Raw genomic sequence first — 19,625 nt, 5'->3', positions numbered from 1 at the left:
AGACACAGGATGCCATGGTGGTTAAAAAAGTAAAAAAAATATGGCAGTTCCAGAGGGGTTTCTCTTGGCTTCTATGCTGTAGACAGGCTTTTCCATACTCCTTTCCTCTCTCGCCTCCTACTCAAACTGGAAACGAGAACAAACTAAAACATAAAGGAATGCTTTTATACTGAGTTAATTGTAACTCAGGATGTTCTTAAAGTGTTATTTAGTCTATTGATATCAGTTTGTGCAAAACTTCTCTGGAAGCCATTTGTCTCATACTGATGGAATTAGACTGCTCAGCAAGCTTAGACCCCTTGGAGTACAACGCTATAAAAGCATCCAGAGACAGACAGAAGCAAGAGGAGGCAATGGAGGTCCAAAACAGTAGGAGTCAGTACAGAAATGCCTCCAGTTGCCAGATGTCTTTCTGGACGTGTTCCTCATCTATCCCATTTAGTCCCTCTATGCAACCTGTCTGGAAGGGGTATAAAATGAGTAACCAAAAATGGAAGAACAGTTATGTTGAAACTTCTTTTTCCTGTATTTTTGTGCATTAACTGTGGCCCCTTTTTACTAAAGTGAGAGCTAGCCTTTAAATAGTCTTGCTTCTTGCCTTATTTCTCAGTGGTTCATATACCAAAAAGCTACATGTGTGTACTGGTCCTTTTTCCTCAAACTTTTGATTTAGAGGCCATCGCTTTGGTTTTTGACTACAACTATTGTCTCATCTACATGGTGTTATGTTGTATGTCACAGCAGCAACTGGTTTTCCAGAGCTGTTATCTGTGTGCTGAGAAGTCTACTTCTTCCAATATTTCCTTACTGTCTCAGAGCATTGTGATAGGTAGTGGCAAATATATAAGTAGAGTGCTGAATATATAAAATATGTAGCTTCTGGTTGGTCCCCAGTCACCATGTCTGCGTTCTTCCTTTGAAAACTTTGGAGCATCTTAAGAATGTGGAAGAAAGAACAAGGAGGAAATGAGAAAGTATATCCAGTTCTTGAGAACACCTGAGTGCTCTGTGCTTTATTTTATACTACAATGGGAAGGAAAACAGATAGAAAGTAAGGAAGTGAGAAAAATGCCTGCCTAGAAGTAGGCAAATACAATCTCACCTATAACTTTCACATTTAATATGGTTAAAGCATGCTACCATATGTCTCCAAACTGAAATCTTAGTCTAGGACTGTAGAGAGGGCAGTCCTTGTTGAGAACACTTTCTGTTGCTGTCAAAAAAGAATAGAAACAAGTGTTATTTGTCTCCTTTTCATGATATTAGTGAGCACTTCTAGTTTCTCTACAAATATTTTCTGAGAAAAGGAAAAAAGGAAGAGGCAGATGTGGGAGGAACTGTACTATTGCTCCTTTTACTGGGATGATTGTGCAAAAGGAGTCATGCAGTTGTCAGAGTTTTTCAAGTTAGAACAAGGAACAAGAAAGCAAGGAGTCAGAACCACTTGAATATGTTGCTTTGAAGAGGGTCTAGGTTAGGTCTGTAATTCTTCTCTATGCATTTCCAAGGGAGTTGAGGGAGATGTGGGAAAGCTAAATAATCCTGACAGGGTGAGCAAAAAGGTTTAAAAGAGTGAATCAGTGCAGGGCTGGCCTAATGAGCTTCCTCAAAGGTGACACCATCTTGTTAATGGAAGATTTTCCTGATGTTGGAGGGAGATTAATTTGCCCCGAGATCCAGTAGAAGGTAGATATTTTAAGGATTATGAACAGGATGAATTTATGAATTTCTTCTGCTAGCAAACAAACAATGTTCTGTTTTAACATCTGAAGTTTGTCACTGTTTTCAAACTTTAGTAAAGTGCTAGCTGTAAAAATGATCTCTATTAAAGAGATGTTAAAAGCATTTTCTTCCTATTGCTAATAACTGACAGGCCTGGTTCTGCTTCCTGAACTCGTTGAGAGCTTGAAGATGCATTGCAAAATTCATGTGGTGGTTCATGCTAGGCTCATTTTGAGACTAAATTAAATGCTTTCTTATATTTTTGCAGTAATATCTTTAGTCTGATTCTGAAGATACTTGAAACAAGGAGGATTTGACTTAGCTGAGCCCTGTGAATTTTGATGCAACTATTCAGAACCCTAGAATTTTCTGTGTGTTCAAATGATAAAACTGCGTAATATTAAACTTGTTTACTGTAATTAACTTCTCTAGAAATTTGGGGGTGGGGAATATCACATTTTAATAAGGTAAAAATCTAGTGTTGAGATAGAAGTGAGTAAACTGTAGTACAACCTAAGCAGCACTGAATATTCTGAAGTCCTTTTTTAAAGTTTTTAAATTTAATGCATGTTCTTTCATGTACCAATATATATTTAAAGCTGGAAAATATGCAGAAGATGATCTATGAATTGGAAGAACAACTACATAATGAAATGCAGTTGAAAGATGAAATGGAGCAAAAGTGCAGGTGAGACTTTGAACTTTAATTGTTTACATAATTTAAATATATCTAACACTTCACTTCTGTATTGCTGCTTTAGGGATTACCAGAATAACACTAAGAATGATACTGTAGATCTCCAAGGGAATTCCAGGCCCAGGTTTAAGTAATTCTAAAACAATATTTGAATTGTTTTCTTGACTACAGTATGAAGAAAATGTTTTGTTTTCATTGGCACCTCTGTAACACGTATTCTTTCTGAACACTTGAGTATTTGACTTTACTTGATACCCTGAATTCAGGTGTTTTATTGGACTGAAGTATACAATGTTCATGCTGATTTTTTTAAATGTAAAATATTGTATATATGTCATCTATTGGATTAATAAAATTAACTGTCTGGTTTCTAAGTACATGGTACTTGTTGGAAAAGCACATTCACTTTTTTTTTTCAGTGACTGATAGATAAAAACAACTATTTGCTTTCTGCAGTCTTGTTTCTATCATGTTAAATAAGTAGCTATCTGAGAATTTGCCTGTTTCTTGAAGCTACATTTATGAACAAACAGTTGGGATTCTTCTTTTCTGATAAGCAGAAATTTTTACCCTGATTCATGCAAACTAAATTCCCCTTCAGTTAGCTCCTTTTCTTGGAGACTTTTCCTGAAGGCCTAAATAAAGCTAGGAGGCAGCACCAGAAATATGATATAGGAAGAATTTAAGTTTATGAATTAGGACTACAGTGTGTAGGACTACACAACCTACTTATGTGGGAACCGGTAGCCAAAATAGTCTAGTGGAAAATTAGACTGTGTGACGCTGTCACTTAATCACAACTGCCCTGTTCACGTGTTTGGATTGTGTTCCACGAGCAGGATGTACTTGGCTTGGAAGATATTAGGTAACCGTCTTCCTGCACAAATGTGTCTTCCAGTATGTGATGCCATTTACTGCAGAGTTAGGAGATAGGATATATTACTGTAACTACTCCTTGTTGTACCTGCCAGGTAACATTGTCTGAGTCCTTTTTGTTTTCTCTGACAAGGGATAAATAGCTACAAAAATGCAATAGATGTGTCAGCGTTATTGCCATTTAACTGAGGTTTTGCTGTGCACTTAACCTCACTCTCTGTATGCTACTACGTTCTAATAAGTTCCTTCAACAGAGAGAATTCTAAACAATATTATTTAAATATCTTTCTCCATAGTAGGGAACTGTGTACTGTTGAATTAATGAACCATTTTAGGTGTTTGGCAAGTTCATCAACTAGAGGAAGTTTTAACAGTTCACTGGAGTATTCTAATGCTAGCCTGTCGTGTACATACACTGTTTTTACATTTGCAGATTAAGGGATAAAATGTGGCACCTAAAAGTTGTCTACATATAATTTGCAGCAATGTTGATAAATACTTAATAATGTATTTTACAAATTATTACCAGTGATTGTTTTTTTTCTTCAATTTCAAATGTTTACTGCAAAATAGTATTAGCCAGACTGTAATGTTTTAGTAATGGTCCCAAACTATTTCACTAGAAAAAACACTATGTATAATGTATCCTTCTCAAATATTACTTCAGTGGTTTTCTTTTATTTTTAGATCTTCAAACATAAAGCTAGACAAGATAATGAAAGAACTGGATGAAGAGGTAATTTTTTTCCTTACTGAAGCCTTCTTAGCTGGGTAAAAAATGTGGGTAGTAGTTTCATGATTTAACATATTTCTTCTGTTAATAAAAATATTGTTGTGAGTTTAAATTTGAGACCAAACCATCACATTTCAATACACAGCACTGGGAGATAAGTTTTTATTTGTACACATTTTCAAAACCTTTTTCTTTTGGCAAATCACACTGAATTCTCTTTCCTCTGCTAAATGTTTTGCTTAATCTTGCTCATAGCAATTTCTCTGGAGTTTATAAAATATCAGTTACTCTAAAAAACAGTCTGTATATAGATGATTTTCTACTGAGTCCTTGCATTGTCTCTTAATAATTTTAATAGTTACTGACATATAACCACATTAATGATGGTTTTTCTAATTTCGTAAGTTTTGCCCTTCAAGGAAGCCAGAAACCCATTCATTGGAAATAATGCATCAGTTTCCTTGATTAGTTAGTTGCAGAGATACTGGTTTAGGGATCATTCCTTAAAATGTAAATAGAAAATAACAATGCTTATAATTGTAGGGAAATCAAAGAAAGAACTTAGAATCAACAGTGTCTCAGATTGAGAAGGAAAAGATGGTATTGCAACATAAGCTAAATGACTACCAAAGAAAAATGGAACAAGAGAATGAAAAAAGACGGAATGCGGAAAATGAAGGTATGCCATGTTGTCCAAACATGGACACTGATGAGGTGTATGATGTTTTTTGGAGAAAAATTTGTGATGTTAGCATCTTAAGTGCTACCCAACTTTAAAATGATCTTTTCAAATAATTAACACAAATGTTGAATTTATTTTTTTTTAGTTTTAACTAGAACACAATATTTTTGTCTTATTTTCAAATTATGTTGTCTACAGTGTGAATTGTTCTGAAAACACAAAATTTGACCAAAAAATGGATATAAGAAGCAAAAAGTCAATGAAAGACTTATGGCAAGAATTTATTTGAGCGTGTTGGTGTAAAATAATAAAAAAACATAAGGATTTTACAAATTTGATGTATTAATGATGTAATTTCTCTTTAGTGTCTACACTAAAAGATCAGATGGAAGACTTGAAAAAAATCAGCCAACATTCACAAATTACAAATGAGAAGATAACACACTTACAAAAACAAGTATGTTGCTTTTGTTCATTGTCTTCATTATTTCTTAGATTTGAGAAGCAGTATTGAGCATTCAGATACAGCAAAACTGGTCCCAATAATTTTGATATTTGAGAATCTTGTTTGTTTTATTTTAACAGCTAGAAGAAGCAAATGATTTGCTGAGGACAGAATCGGATACAGCAGCAAGACTGAGAAAGGGTAACACAGAAATGAGCAAGTCACTAAGTCAGGTAGAATCACTGAACAGAGAACTGCAGGAAAGGTGCAGAGTTCTAGAAAGCATGAAACTGCAGGTGGAGAAAGATTATTACCAACTACAAGCAGCTTTGGAGTCAGAACGAAGGGACAGAAGTCATGGATCTGAAATGATTGGAGAACTACAAGGTAATTCTTCTGTAATTATACTGTACCGAAAAAGTTGTGATAATCCTACTTTATTACATACAGCTACATAAAGGGAGGAAAGCCACCTGCAAACCAAATGTCACTTACTAGAACAATTTCTGAAGATTAGATCTTGCTTCTTGATTGTGTCTGAGCAGCTCTTGGGTGGGAGACTATCAAAATCAAAGAGTGGGAAACCACTGATTGAAAGTCTGTCGGGCTGTCCTGACTAAAAGTTTGAGTACAAAAATATGAAAAGTTGATTTAGTGCTAGAGAAGACATGAGAGTCTGTCTGACTGCCTTGGTGCAACAGCCAAGCTGATGTACCCTTGTGGTGGTTGCTGTGGGAGATGAGGAATAGTTCCTCAGTCCATGGCAGAGCACCTGAGTCACAATTAGGTGAATGCATATTGTATTGGTACCTGTAGATCTATTTGAGACTGATGTTCTGCGTAATGTGCCTTGTCTACATATTAGTGGAGTTAACATCAGAAAAGGCGCTTGTTGAATAACACAGCAGAACTTGGATCAATGGAAGAAATTTTGCATATTAGATATTGGGAGTGATGGAAGGCAGGTAGCAAGTTTTGCATGTGATTGATTTTTGTGAATTGTTACTAATGGCATGCGTAAGGAGTGGCTGAAAAGATCACTTTCCTTTACAATGTTGTCAAGGTTTGATTGCAGGGTGACAATAAACCGTGGCAGATGCTTTGTTAACCCCCTCAGCTCCCTTGCCACCCCCTCCCCGCCCCCCCCCACCCCCGCCTTCCCACTAAGGAAAGGCAATAGGAGGGCAAAGAAAAAGCAAAGAGAGAGAGTTGGAAAAAGTTAAAACTGTTTTACTAATGCTACTAATAAAATAGAGAAAATAATACAAAATATACAAAACCAATCTTGAAAGTTCTGGCAAATCGGAATTACTCTGGCAGCTGTAGGGCCAGCACCTGGAAGTCCTGGGTTGGACTCTGCAGCCAACCGGAACTGGATTCAAGGATGCAAAGTCTGTCACGAGGCCTCAGTTGGCAGGGACGGCAGGCAGTCCTTCCCGGATGTCGGCCATAGTTGAAGAAGAGGAAAAAATGGCCAAGGCCTTGTGATCTCCCACTTTTATATGAAGTATCATGTGAATGGGATGGAATACTTAGTTGGTCAGTTTTAGTCACCTGTTCAGTTCGCTCCTCCTTGCCTCTCTCACTTACGGGATATGCATCCTTAATCAGCGACTTTGCATTCCATTGCTATGTCTACCAAAACATGTATCCTACTTTAGAAAAATGCAGTTACTAAGAAGACCTTAGCTGAAAGGAAAATTCACTGAAAGAGAAACTTGTCTTGTTTTTAACAAAACCAGGACAAATGTACAGCCTGAAAAATCTGAAGGTGTAAATATTTTAGGGGCCCAGAAATCATTAAAAGTGGAAAAGCCTATCAATCTAAGTTAAGTAACTAATATGGAATCATATTTAATTTCTTATGACAGTTCGGATTACAACTTTACAAGAAGAAGTAAAAAACATCAAAAACAATCTTGAAAGAGTGGAAGCAGAAAGAAAACAAGCACAAGATATGCTTAATAATTCAGAAAAGGTATGGTAAAATGATGTTGAGCTGATGTTCTTTGTCAACTTTTGACTATTATTATCAAATAGTATTTATTGATGTCCTCTGTTCTTGCTCTAAATCAGTCTTTTGTTAAAATTATTAACTAAGTAGTGCTATTTTACTAGCTCATCAGTATGTTAGGTCTCACAAGTCCTCTTACTTGTAGTTTTGGGTATAAAATTCATGTTTGTCATTCACTGTCACTGATTCAAGGATCCAACACGTCTGCCAGTACCAATTTTTTTTCTGCCTGCCTAACTGTCGCTGCAGAGACTTACCTCCTGAAAATCTATGAATTGAACTTTTTAAAAACCTGAAATTTAAATTTCTGCTTTTACTGGATTTTAATCTGGCTGGATCATTGCCAGACCTTTTGATCAACTTTGGAGCCAATCTATTTCAGTTTTTTTCCTTCCCTCCTAAAGAATGGTAGCAGCATGTTCCCCTTACATTTCTGATCCCCTCCTCAAGATAGAGAAACAAGAAGAGTAAAAGAAAATCCTGCACCCTTTTTCCAGATAGGCTACCTTGTTACCTGTATGTTTTGAGGTCAGGTAGAGACTGGCAGTGCTGTGTGGTCTATCCAAATAAACCAGAGAGATATGACTACCTGTGGGGGAAGGTGCAAGCAGTTACCGTTTTTTTTTCTTTGGTGTTACATGAAGCTGCGATCCAAACGCAAGTCCCTCTCTCTCAAAGCTCATCTCCAGTGCTTGTTTCATAAGTTACTTTGAACAGGTGGCAATCTCAACAATGAAATAAAATAGTTGCATCCAGGTAACAATAATTCACATTCCTCTGTGCTCTAGTGTTGTCGTTGGATTAGTTGTATTTTTCCAATTTTGGTGACTACTAATTATTCAAACTGAGAAGTTTCCATTATCTTATGAATTTATAGACTACTGAAAAAAGTTAAAGAAGTTTTCTCCAGAGCACTGAGTGCAGTTTTGGCTGCTGCCGTTCTTTGTTAAGCATGGAAAATATCATGGATAATTTCTTCATAACAAAAATCTAACACTATAAAAAGGAAGAAATGAAATGTGTTTCCCTCAGGTATTATAGAAATATTATATAAATCTGGTAACTTTTTTTTTCTTTTCTTTAGGAAAAGAATAATTTAGAGATAGATTTGAATTACAAACTCAAATCATTACAAGACCGATTAGAACAGGAAGTAAATGAACACAAAGTGACTAAAGCTCGGTTAACTGACAAATATCAGTCAATAGAGGAGGCAAGATCGGTTGCAATGTGTGGTAAGTGTTTCTCGCACGTGTTGGGTAAATACATAATAGAAGGTATTTAGATTATGATATCTTAAACCACATTGTCTTATAATTTAAGTGCTCTTATACAAGTGTTTAATCCCTTGTATAAAGAAAATGCATATCAAAATTTTAAAACATGCATAATGAAAAATATACTTAAAAATTTTCTCTAACATGGTGCTTGTACCATAAAAATAGCGTTGTTTCTTAATATTTTGAATATTTTACTGTGTTTGCAGTTCAAAGCCTTCCTTGGCTTCTAAAATGCTTTTGAATCTTGAAATTTTGTCTAAATGGAACTGAAAGTATGCATTATCAAGACAGATGTCTTGGAATATTAGTTCCTGTGTAACTGCATTAAAAATATCAGTGTTGTTTTAGGCTTGTCTGAAATGTTGATGCTTCTTTTATAGATACATACCCATGAATTAAAGACATGTCTTGATATCTTAATTTTTTTTTTATATATATATATGTGTGTATATATATATATATATGTATGTATGTATGTATGTATCCAGGGAAGTGGTGGAGTCACCACCCTGGAGGTGTTTAAAAGGCGTATAGATGAGGTTCTTAGGGACATGGTTTAGTGCCAGAGTTAGGTTATGGTTGGATTTGATGATCCCTTGGGTCTCCTCCAACCAAAATGATTCTATGATTGAATACATCAGGTTTTCTTTGTGAAGGTCATCAGTACCAGCATGTGTCGTTTATAACTCTTCAGAAATGGATGATAGCATTTCTTTTTTTTCCATCTACTATCCATTTGCAGAAATGAAACTTTGCCTTTATAATGGTTACTTCAAGAATTTGCATTTTTAAATTTCACTATTTATCTTTCAGTTGCCAATATAATATTCCAGTGCTTGAAATGCAAATTGGAATTCTATTTCTTTTTTAGTGTTTCTTGTAATAATGCCAGGAAGTTTTTACTCAGTAATCAGTCCATCTAACAGCAGAAGAGCTTAAATAGATTCACAAAAGGGTCTGAAAAATATTACGATATTTAAGGCTGTGTTTACAAAAGCGTTATTGCAGATGCTACATGTTCATTTTTGTTGTTTTTCTTTCCTTAATCTTGTTTAGAAATGGAAAAAAAAGTAAAGGAAGAAAGGGCAGCAAGAGAAAAGGCAGAAAATAGAATAGTTCAAGCTGAAAAACAGTGTTCTATGCTGGACTTTGACCTGAAGCAATCACAGCAGAAACTAGAACACCTTCTTGAGCAAAAGGAAAGACTGGAAGATGAAGTAAGTGAAATTTTCATCACTGATAATTTTTTATATAAATAAGAAATTATAGTTGCATAAATAAAAAATAAAATTCACTTACATTGAGCTCCTTGTATAGTACATCTCTCAGTAGAGCTGAAGACAGTTGTTGGCCTAAATGGTGCTAGGTAGTTTCCACTTGCTTCTTAGGTCTTGGATGCCTTAGGTATTCAAGCCCTTAATTTTATATAATGCAATTTTTTGTGTTTTCTTTTTTTAAGGGAAATATTTGCTTGTGAATTTGACTCTGTACTCTGATTGGTTTTGCAGTTCTGAGTTTACATTCTCCAGAGAAGCATTTTTTCAAGGAAATGCAATTAGAAAACTAGGTACTAAGAATAGTAGTTTCATCCATACTTTTTCTTCACAGGGCACTGGAAATGAAGGTTATAGCACCTTTCTTTGGGGTCACAACTTGTGTAAATTAGTCTTTATATAACTGGAAGGCTGCAGTTCTTTGTAGGGTGAGAAGTTTTTAAGACCTGAAATCCACAGAGAGCTTTGCAGGACTTTTCTGCTGAAGTTAGGTTTCTTTCAAGTTAGGTTTCTTCTAGTGTTGCCTTTAAGATAAGATAAAACACATTTGGGCCTTTGAAATAAGCCAAGTATGGGGAAGCTTTATCATCCTGCAGCGTCATATCAGTACGTTGTGTGAGGGCAGCAGCTTTCTGTAAGATTGTTGTACTGAAGTGTTTGGAGATCTAGGAATATTTTTACACATTGTACAATGTGTAGCATCTAGGCAGTGGTGTTTGACATAACCCATATATGAAACACTTTCAACCACATGCAATTAGTTATTCAGCAAATGCTCTTAAGTGGAATATTTCTCATTTAGGTAAAGAATCTAACACTTCAGCTAGAACAAGAGACGAATAAGCGAATAATGGCACAGAATGAATTAAAGACACAAGCTTTTGAAGCAGATAACTTGAAGGGTTCTGAAAAGCAGCTGAAACAGGAAATCAATACATTGTTGGAAGCAAAGAGATTACTGGAATTTGAGTTGGCTCAACTTGCTAAGTAAGTAAAAATCTGAAGTAAAATGGAAAAAGTTGCTTAATTATACATGCACTGTTTTGCTTGTTCCTATTGGTGAAAAACATTCTCTGGTGCATAGGCATTTTTTCCTAAACTAAAAGAATACTTTTAGCTGCACATTATGATTTCTGTATGTATCCATCAGCGTTCTAATATTTTTGTTATGAGCTATGATGAGAAACAATTCTTGGCTCATCGTTCTATGTCAAGGCATATATGACATTTCTATTTGAGTGACTTCTTTATGGATTGACTACTTATTAAAATAATAAATAAAAATAAAATAATTAAAAAAATAAATAATACTACTTATTAAATCATGTGGGACTTCTAGTTTTACTTTGTGGATTTCTTTTCCTTAACATTTCTTAAGCTAACTGAAGACATTTTTCATTAATTAGACTTCTGTCATATTTTCCTTCAGCTGACTTAACATTTCTCTATTTAGAGTACTTCTTGTCTTCTAAATTACATACTGAAACAATCATCAGAGTAGAATAAATAGTGTAATTAAATCAGAATTTTAGGATACAGCAAACTATTGGTCCTTGTGAAATAATATGTGTGCAACTGTAAGATTTTTCTAGGATGCTGTTCTTGTTAGACATAGTCTGTCTTTTTTAGTCTGTCATTTTTTAGTAGCTGAGTTTTAACATGTTTTCCTTTTTTATTCCTTCAAAGACAGTACAGAGGAAATGAAGGTCAAATGCGTGAGCTTCAGGATCAACTTGAAGCTGAGCAGTATTTTTCGGTAAGACACGCAAAGAATTGTGCTATATTTTGACATGAAATCATGGAACAGTGAATAGTTTGACAAATTAAAATTTTTACATGTAAATAACAACCTGATATTAATCAGCAATTCACAAAATCCTGTTTGAAATACAAACAATGAATAAAAAATTAGAGAACGTTAGCTAGCCGATCTAATATGTTGCTTTGTAGTTGTTTGCCAAATCTTATGTATTATGTTAAGTAACTTATCTGAATTATTCATCAAGGTAGTTCCTATCTTGAGGTTGGAAAAGAGGTATTTTTCTGACATATTTGCAAACTTTCTAGAGTTTAAAATCTCCATACTTACTGCAATACATTCCATGCAATCGATCTGTCATAAGTATTTAAGAACCGTAGATCAAACAGCATTCTGCACATATTCCACATCCTTCTAAAAAGATACCTTCTCTGACCTGAGACCCTGAAGAGCTTTTTTCAGTACTCCAGGTAACCAAAATTTGTATTTTATAGATTTAGTCTGATCTGTTTCATTTCTGTGAAAAGGAACAATGGCATGAGATGCTCCATAATGCCTGAAGTTCAGATACATTTGTGAATATGGACAGTTTCATTTCAATTTGGGAAGTACTTTGGAAATTTGGTTCTACTTTGAAGGGGCAGTAAAAATTTTTTGTGTTTATTAAACTGTGTATGATTGTAATTTCATTATGTGTTATGGAGTTTTGTGCATTTCTCTTGACATATTGTTAGTAGGAAGATCTAGAATATTGTGTTTCAGTCTCACTTTTCTTTTTTCACTAGCATGTATTAGTATTTTAAATGAGACATTCGTAATTCAGTCTGAATATTTAGCGAAAGCACTTCACTGTAAAAGATCAAATGTTTACTTTCAGAATTACTACTGGTGTTAACAACAATGTAATATCTAAGAACAGAAGCCATTCACATAAATCAGACTTCTGCTGAATCAGTTATTAAGCAAAAAACTTGCAGTCTAAGAGAAAAGATACATGGATACAAACAGAATGCAGCAAGTGGAAGCACAGGACAGTATTAGCTTGTTTGACTAATGTTTTCAGACAGTGATGCTACAAGAAGATGCAGTTTTGTCCTGTTGTCTCCAAAGGACCGGCTCAGCTGTGTCCTAGTGCCTTCTTTCTGTTCTGTCAGCAAGTGTGTTTGTATAACTGTGTTGGAAACCAGACTAGAAAATTGGAAACTAACCTGGTCACATCAGTTCCCCACAGAAGGGAAACGGGAAAGGGGCATCTTGGACAGGCAGGAAGGAGGAAATTCCATTAAAGACATTACTGGCATGTGTTGGAGTTTGAGAGGTTCAAACCAACCAGTACCAAAACAATAAAGAATTTCACTATGGAATTTTTGTAATGCTTCTTTTTTTATGCTTTCTTTTACAGACACTTTACAAAACTCAGGTTAAGGAACTGAAAGAGGAAATTGAGGAAAAGAATAAAGAAACTCTAAGGAAAATGCAGGAATTGCAAAATGAAAAGTATGCCCATTGTGTTTCTCAAATAGACATAAGTTTTTTTTTCATATAGTGTGGTCTCGCTCGTGAAGGTTCTGTATCAGATTTAAGATGTTAAATACCTTTAGAAAAAAAATAGGTCTCAAAAGTGTTATATAACACCTTATAACACCTTGTAACATGGCAAATATATAGGATGATACCTATGCTGGCTCACAAAGCCAACTATGGTTATTCCTATTTGCTTTGGACTATTTGTAATATCTGGAAGAAGAATGATGACTTCTGAGAATTTAGGAAAATGCAAAATGTTGAAAAAATTTACAATTTGTGATAACCACCATGCTTGTATAACAACTTTTTCTATTTGATTATATTATCTTGATAATTACTTAGTATATTTCTATAGCAAATAAAATAATTTGAGAAAAATATAATTGAAATACTTTGAATTCTAAGTTTCGTATACTTCTGATTACAGCAAAACTAGTTAACCCAACAACCATTAATTATGATGTACTATTTTCTAAGTTAGCAAATAAGGAAAGAAACGGGTTTTTAATCTGTTTTTATCCAGTTTATTAATTTATTATATATATATATATTTGTTCTGAAGAAGGAGACTGTAGCCTTTTGCATGAAGCAGAGTTTCTCTCTTCTGAAGTCTGGGTCTCTTGTTCTACTTGAGCATCAGCATTGCAAAACAATCTAAAGGGAGGAGGTTTTGTACAGTGTTTATGATGTATTTCTGTGGACTAAGAAAGGGAGAAAGAAAATGTGTTTGGCTGATAAATATGGTGTAAAAGGAAAATACCTGTCTATGCAAAGTTGTTCAGGAGTAGTATCCAACTTAAAAAGAAAAATGGGATGAGGGGGAAAGGAAGAAAGGAGAGACTTCCTTTAGGTCTCTTGTGTTTTTTTTCTTTTTCTCATTTCTTACTTATTTTTGTAGATCACTTTTATTCTATTCCCTCACTGTTCTCCACATTCTTGTGTTCATCATAAACATCTTTCACCTGTATACAATTATGAGAATTGTGACAAACAGTGTATTTCAAGAGTTACCTTATTACAGTAGCAGCCCATGTCTACTTCAGATGTATCAAATCAATGAACTCTCAGTGCAATACGTGTTTCATTGCATAAATCTCTTATTTTGCAGTGTGGGAAGGGCATCTGTCATGAGCCCATCCTGCAGCAGTGCTTTGCCCCTTCTATCTCAGCATGCTGTGGGCTGTATCACATACACTGCGTACATCTGACTCGTGGGTACCAGACTGGTCACCATGCTTTAGGTGGCAAATATATAGGAGCTCTGCCTGTACGCCAAGCAAGAGCAAGAAAGTTTGGCTTGTGTGCTGAACTGATGTGAAGTTGTGTATATATTAATGAGATACTGCACCTAAGTTTCTGCCCCCTGCCTCTCAAGCTATAGATAGAATTTGAAAGCCTTTCTGCAAAAGGTTGCATAGGTATAGAATCACAATGTTTTCAGAAACATTACACAGTTTTCCATATTGCCTAGAGCACACATCTTCATGAGCAGTAGTCTTGTGTGGAAAAAGTAGCTAATAATGGTAGGGTTAAGTGTCTTTTGATAGACCACACTGTACATGCAGTTTAAATTATTTTTTTTTGTTATTTCTCAAAGGCAGGAGAATTTGACTCCTGGTTTCCTAAGGGGTGCTGTTTCATGGATGTTTGAGATTTTAATTGAATTACATTAAGCTTGCTGCTGTAGCTTCTGTGGACCATCAAAAGATACAAGTGTACAGAGTGTGGTTTTGTAAATTTCATTTTTCTTAAGAAATTAAGATGACAGCTAACTGAACAGTATAACTTGGGTTTGTTAATTTTCCTGAAAATTTGGAATGTTTTGTATAGGAGAACAAAATCTTGATGTCCTTTTTACAGAGAGACTTTCACTACCCAGTTGGATTTAGCTGAAACCAAAGCTGAGTCAGAACGGTTGGCACGAGCCCTCCTTGAAGAACAGTATTTTGAACTGAGTCAGGAAAGCAAAAAAGCAGCATCAAGACACAGGCAAGAAATGACTGATAAGGACAGCATCATCAGAAGGGTAAATTATTCCACTGTAATTAATATCCGTATATATCTATATATCTATGTATATCCTCCAGCTGGAAACAGAAATTTATCATTTTATTTTTAATTTATAAAGTCTTGATGTTGTCATAAGTGATAATTATTTAAGTATCTGAGTTTTGGACTCATTTGGAATCTTAAACATTTCAATCTCTTCATGAGAACTCTCAAAGATTTGAAACATATACTTGATGAATCTGAGGTGAAGCCAGACTGAAAATCCAGCAAATGTCTGTAATTAAGTTATTAAGCCTTTTGTAATTACTTCGTGTCATTTCCTGATGTATTTTTAAAATCTTGTACATTTGTGAAGGTGTGTGTGACCACCTCTTACTGCAAAATTGCTTAGTCTTAAAAAACAACAACTTGGAAGTCTTGAGTTTCTTCTCACTGATAAATTATTTAAAAAGCCCACCCAAACTCCACACTGTAAGTTTTGAAGACACTTTATAGCGTAGCTCTTGGGTATTAGTATCAGGTTGATAAATGTCTTAACTGAGGAGCTTCAAATAGCAAGGCATATATAGCCTAGTTATTTTATCATTATTGTTTTTTTCCCTTTTGGCATTGGCTATGCAGATTTTCTTAAGAATCCTGGGGGTCTAAAGCTTCAGTAAAACTTGAGGTGTAACTGAACTTGGATCAATTGCTCAAAATTTTCTGTCAGCACCACCACGGATATTACACCTCTGTGTAAAGATAGCAGAAGTATTTTTTGTTACACGTTTTCTTTTATAAGCTTGAAATCACCAGGATGTCACCATGTTTTGAGAAGCATTTCGCAGACTGTCTCTCTGTGTCATGGAAGAAATAACTTCTTGCCAATATGTTTGTTGGTTTCACATATTCTGACAATTTTGTCAGGCAGCTCAGTACACAATCATTTCTATAGGCTTCAAACAAAACCTTTTTTCAGTAATGCAATTATGCCTGGGTTTTAATATGTATCCTGACTGTGTCTTAACTGCTTGAGACTCTAGCGCAGAGCCACAAAGATGATGAAGGGAGTGGAGCATCTCCCTTATGAGGAAAGGCTGAGGGAGCTGGGTCTCTTTAGCTTGGAGAAGAAAAGACTGAGCAGTGACCTCATGAATGTTTATAAATATGTAAAGAGTGAGTGTCATGAGGGTGGAGCCAGGCTCTTCTTGGTGACAACCAATGATAAGGGGCAGTGGGTGGAAGTTGCAACACAGGAGGTTGCACTTAAATATGAGAAGAAACTTCTTCTCAGTGAGGGTGACAGACACTGGAACAGGCTGCCCAGGGAGGTTGTGGAGTCTCCTTCTCTAGAGACATTCAAAACCCGCCTGGACGCCTTCCTGTGTAACCTCATCTAGGTGTTCCTGCTCCGGCAGGGGGATTGGACTAGATGATCTTTTGAGGTCCCTTCCAATCCCTGACACTCTGTGATTCTGTGATATTAAAAATGTTTTCCTTTCCGTTTTTGTTTGCAAACCTATGTACATATTTACCTTTGACTTAGACCAGATTTTGTTTTATTTTTATCCTGATTTATACCTGTCCTTTAGGCTATATGACAGTTACTTAGCAGCAGATGCTATGAATCTACTCTAGCCTTGAATGCTGGAGTTGTATCATCTGTCAGCTGCTTTTCTCTCTGGATTCAGAGGCTCAGGCCTCTAGGTACTACTTCTTCCAAAGTAACACATATTAATTGCCACATTCATTAACTGACAATTTAATGTTGCTTAAGTTGAGCTTTTAATTATATAGTACAGTGTTGTCAGTTCTGCAAAGATAGTTTTAAAAAAAATTATTTCTGGGCCAGGTGTATTTTGAGCCTTCTGGTAAATCAAGACACCTTAGAATAAAAGTACCATTTTAAAAAAATTCAGGTTTGAGAGATAAGCAGGGTGGGGTTTTTTTTGTTTTGTATGTAATCTGAGGAAAGTGTTTGAAGTAAATAGCTGTTATAGATTTAAGGGTATTTAAAATAACAGTATTATAAATATTTTTAGAATTTATGTAAGTCCTTTATTTTAAAATATGTTTTTCTTTAGCTGGAAGAAACTAATAACACATTAACCAAAGATGTTGATTTAATAACAAAGGAAAATTCAGAGATCAGTGAAAAAATGAAGAAACAAGAGGAAGGTATGTCATGTTTGGCGTTTTAATTGATTTATTATGAAGTGAAATGGGAGAAAAGATAGCTGTTTATCTTCACTATTATTTTGGGCTTGATGGAAAAATAAAAAGTCATGGATTTCATCTTGAAAATATATCTGCCATGTAAATTGCCACTCTTTTTACTGTATTGTTTCCATTTCCATGCACTGCCTTTATTGTTGAAAACAATTAAAACCTCAGCTGTAGCAGGAAGGAAAAAGTGAGTTTCTGCTCACAGTCCTCCTCCTTGTTTCAAAACAGGTTCGCACTAAGTTCCTGCAGGCACAGTCAGGAATGTCTGTCCAGTGCACCTCATCCATTTATTGTCTGTGTAACCCAGTTCTACCAGCCATGCACTTTTGTACGTGAAAGCTATTAAGGAAAAGTATTTTACCCATTTCATATTGCACACAATGTATTTATTAAAGCTTTTGTTTCTGTCTCCAGTATTTTCAGTAGAGCAGTATCAGTATCTCAACTCCCTTAAGGTCCCACGTACATTCAGAATCTAAATTGTCATTTCCTGCCTATCATTCTATTTACCTGCATTCTGACTGTATGGGATGTTACTTTACTATTCAGATTTCTCCCATGGTTTTGATTTGAGCAAGTGTTATAAAATCAGAATGCATGCTTTAATATTTGTTGACTATGAGAGTAAAGGCTTTATCAGTCGTGTTGCCAGTGTTGTTGCAAACACTGTGTAGGCAGGAAGGCAGAAAAAATATTTTCACTTAGTTCTGCATTTCCATAATAGTAGGGATTGGGTGACCAAGCATTTTTCAGTATTTTTTTAGTTTATGGAGTTTGTTATTTTTAAATTGTTAGATTGAAAATTGTTCTTTAACTGTTTTTAGTTTTGGTGGAGAAATCCTTACCAGTGAAGTGCAAACTTCTAGAAACTTTGGCAACAAATCAGAAGACTGGAAGTGTGATAGAAAGATTGGTAGAATTGAGTAACTGATGTGTGAGAGGGGTGAGGGGAATGTAACGGAGTCATTCCTTGTTTAAAGAAAGCCTTTTTCCCCATGTTATCTCTATGCTTGATTGGAGAATCCCTACTGAATGCGAGTCCAGTCATACCAGTCTTTTTCTGTGGGGGTACTGACTTAATAAATTTTGGTTCTGCAGAAACACTCGGCAGTGCAAACATGAAGGAAGTGGCGCAACAAAATCAGTCATCGACATGAAACCAAAATACATATGTTTGCTTTAGTATTTCATCTTGGTGCCTTTCTGATATATCCTTCTTCTAATTTTCTATCATTACAGTAGCATTAAACCAGTAACCTTTATTGTCACAAACTGTATTTTGCACATTAAGTGACACAGCAGGAAAATGGAGAAAAAAATGGATGCAGTTGTAGAAGTGATTAAGCTTAGAAATATTTACGTTGTTCTGAAATATCTCAAAGTTGAATATTGTTTTAACAGAATACAAAATGAAAAAAGAGGAGGAAATCAATAATATTAGAACGCATTATGAGAAGAGCCTTAACACTGAAAGAACTCTGAAGACACAGGTATAACTTTTAATGCAGTTTAATAACAATAATTACTTTGCATATCAGATATGTTTTCAGTGTATTTTTTTTGTGCAACTAACTCTTAGTTCCTGTGAGATTAAGTTTGTATTAACCATGATGCATAATATGCATTGTTGATATTTACAGTTTTGTATGAAACGTGATTGCATATATAATTTTTCTTACTGTTCTTTTGTTTTTCTTAACAGGCTGTCAACAAACTGGCTGAGATAATGAATCGGAAAGATTTTAAAATAGACAGAAAGAAAGCTAACATGCAAGATTTGAGGAAGAAAGAAAAGGAGAACCGAAAGCTCCAACTAGAGCTCAATCAAGAAAAAGAGAAATTCAATCAGATGGTAGTGAAGTACCAAAAGGAGCTCAATGAAATGCAAGCGGTAAAATAATCTTGCTTTTTGTGTCACATTGTGGAATTCTCTCTGCAGGAAAAATGAGTAGCTCCTAGTCTACTTAACAATACAACAAGTTCTGTTTCAGATACTCAAGGGTACAGAATTTTAGTGAGGCAGAGAACTTGATAAGCGTGCTGCTATGCTTGTTTTCATTCATTTCCCCTTTTTAAATTCTTAACTGTGGAAGTTACTCATACATTATGAAGACTGAATACTGTGTAGTATACTGTTCATGCAGTTTATTTCACTGGTAGGTGGTCTCCTTTTCAAAACAAATGGTGATTTAATAGATTAATAAGACTGTTTTGTACTTAAATGCATTGCTGGATCTTTGATACTTAACTTTTTTCCAAGCCTGAACAAACACTTCTACTATAGTAATTTATGCTGGTGCTATCAAAAGTATCTAGAGATATTAAAAAAATAGTAATGAGTTTTGTATTCAGAATACTTTGCTGCCCTATTTTTGGTATCACAGTAACTGTCATGTGTGTA

At 35.1% G+C, this 19,625-nt stretch overlaps 1 protein-coding gene across 4 annotated transcripts in view; it reads left to right on the top strand.

Annotated features, from left to right (window-relative positions):
* The window catches only part of ROCK1 (Rho associated coiled-coil containing protein kinase 1), an 85,719-nt gene that overhangs the window by 48,320 nt on the left and 17,774 nt on the right, over positions 1-19,625 (top strand). For all 4 annotated transcript variants that reach the window (XR_010470490.1, XM_065053303.1, XM_065053302.1 and 1 more), the window contains exons 12-26: positions 2,322-2,410; positions 3,983-4,031; positions 4,572-4,707; positions 5,076-5,167; positions 5,296-5,542; positions 7,027-7,133; positions 8,254-8,404; positions 9,506-9,666; positions 10,526-10,710; positions 11,410-11,479; positions 12,885-12,979; positions 14,870-15,035; positions 17,083-17,176; positions 18,626-18,714; positions 18,927-19,115. Coding sequence is in view for 3 of the 4 variants with exons in the window: in XM_065053303.1 (XP_064909375.1) it covers positions 2,322-2,410; positions 3,983-4,031; positions 4,572-4,707; positions 5,076-5,167; positions 5,296-5,542; positions 7,027-7,133; positions 8,254-8,404; positions 9,506-9,666; positions 10,526-10,710; positions 11,410-11,479; positions 12,885-12,979; positions 14,870-15,035; positions 17,083-17,176; positions 18,626-18,714; positions 18,927-19,115 (1,920 nt within the window). In the remaining variant the exon portion in view is untranslated. The remainder of the gene's footprint in view (positions 1-2,321; positions 2,411-3,982; positions 4,032-4,571; positions 4,708-5,075; positions 5,168-5,295; positions 5,543-7,026; positions 7,134-8,253; positions 8,405-9,505; positions 9,667-10,525; positions 10,711-11,409; positions 11,480-12,884; positions 12,980-14,869; positions 15,036-17,082; positions 17,177-18,625; positions 18,715-18,926; positions 19,116-19,625) is intronic.

The sequence above is a fragment of the Columba livia genome, chromosome 2, assembly GCF_036013475.1.
Source record: "Columba livia isolate bColLiv1 breed racing homer chromosome 2, bColLiv1.pat.W.v2, whole genome shotgun sequence".
Lineage (NCBI taxonomy): Eukaryota > Metazoa > Chordata > Aves > Columbiformes > Columbidae > Columba > Columba livia.
The sequence above is the reverse complement of the archived record's forward strand: the minus strand, read 5'-3'. Positions and strand labels throughout refer to the sequence as shown.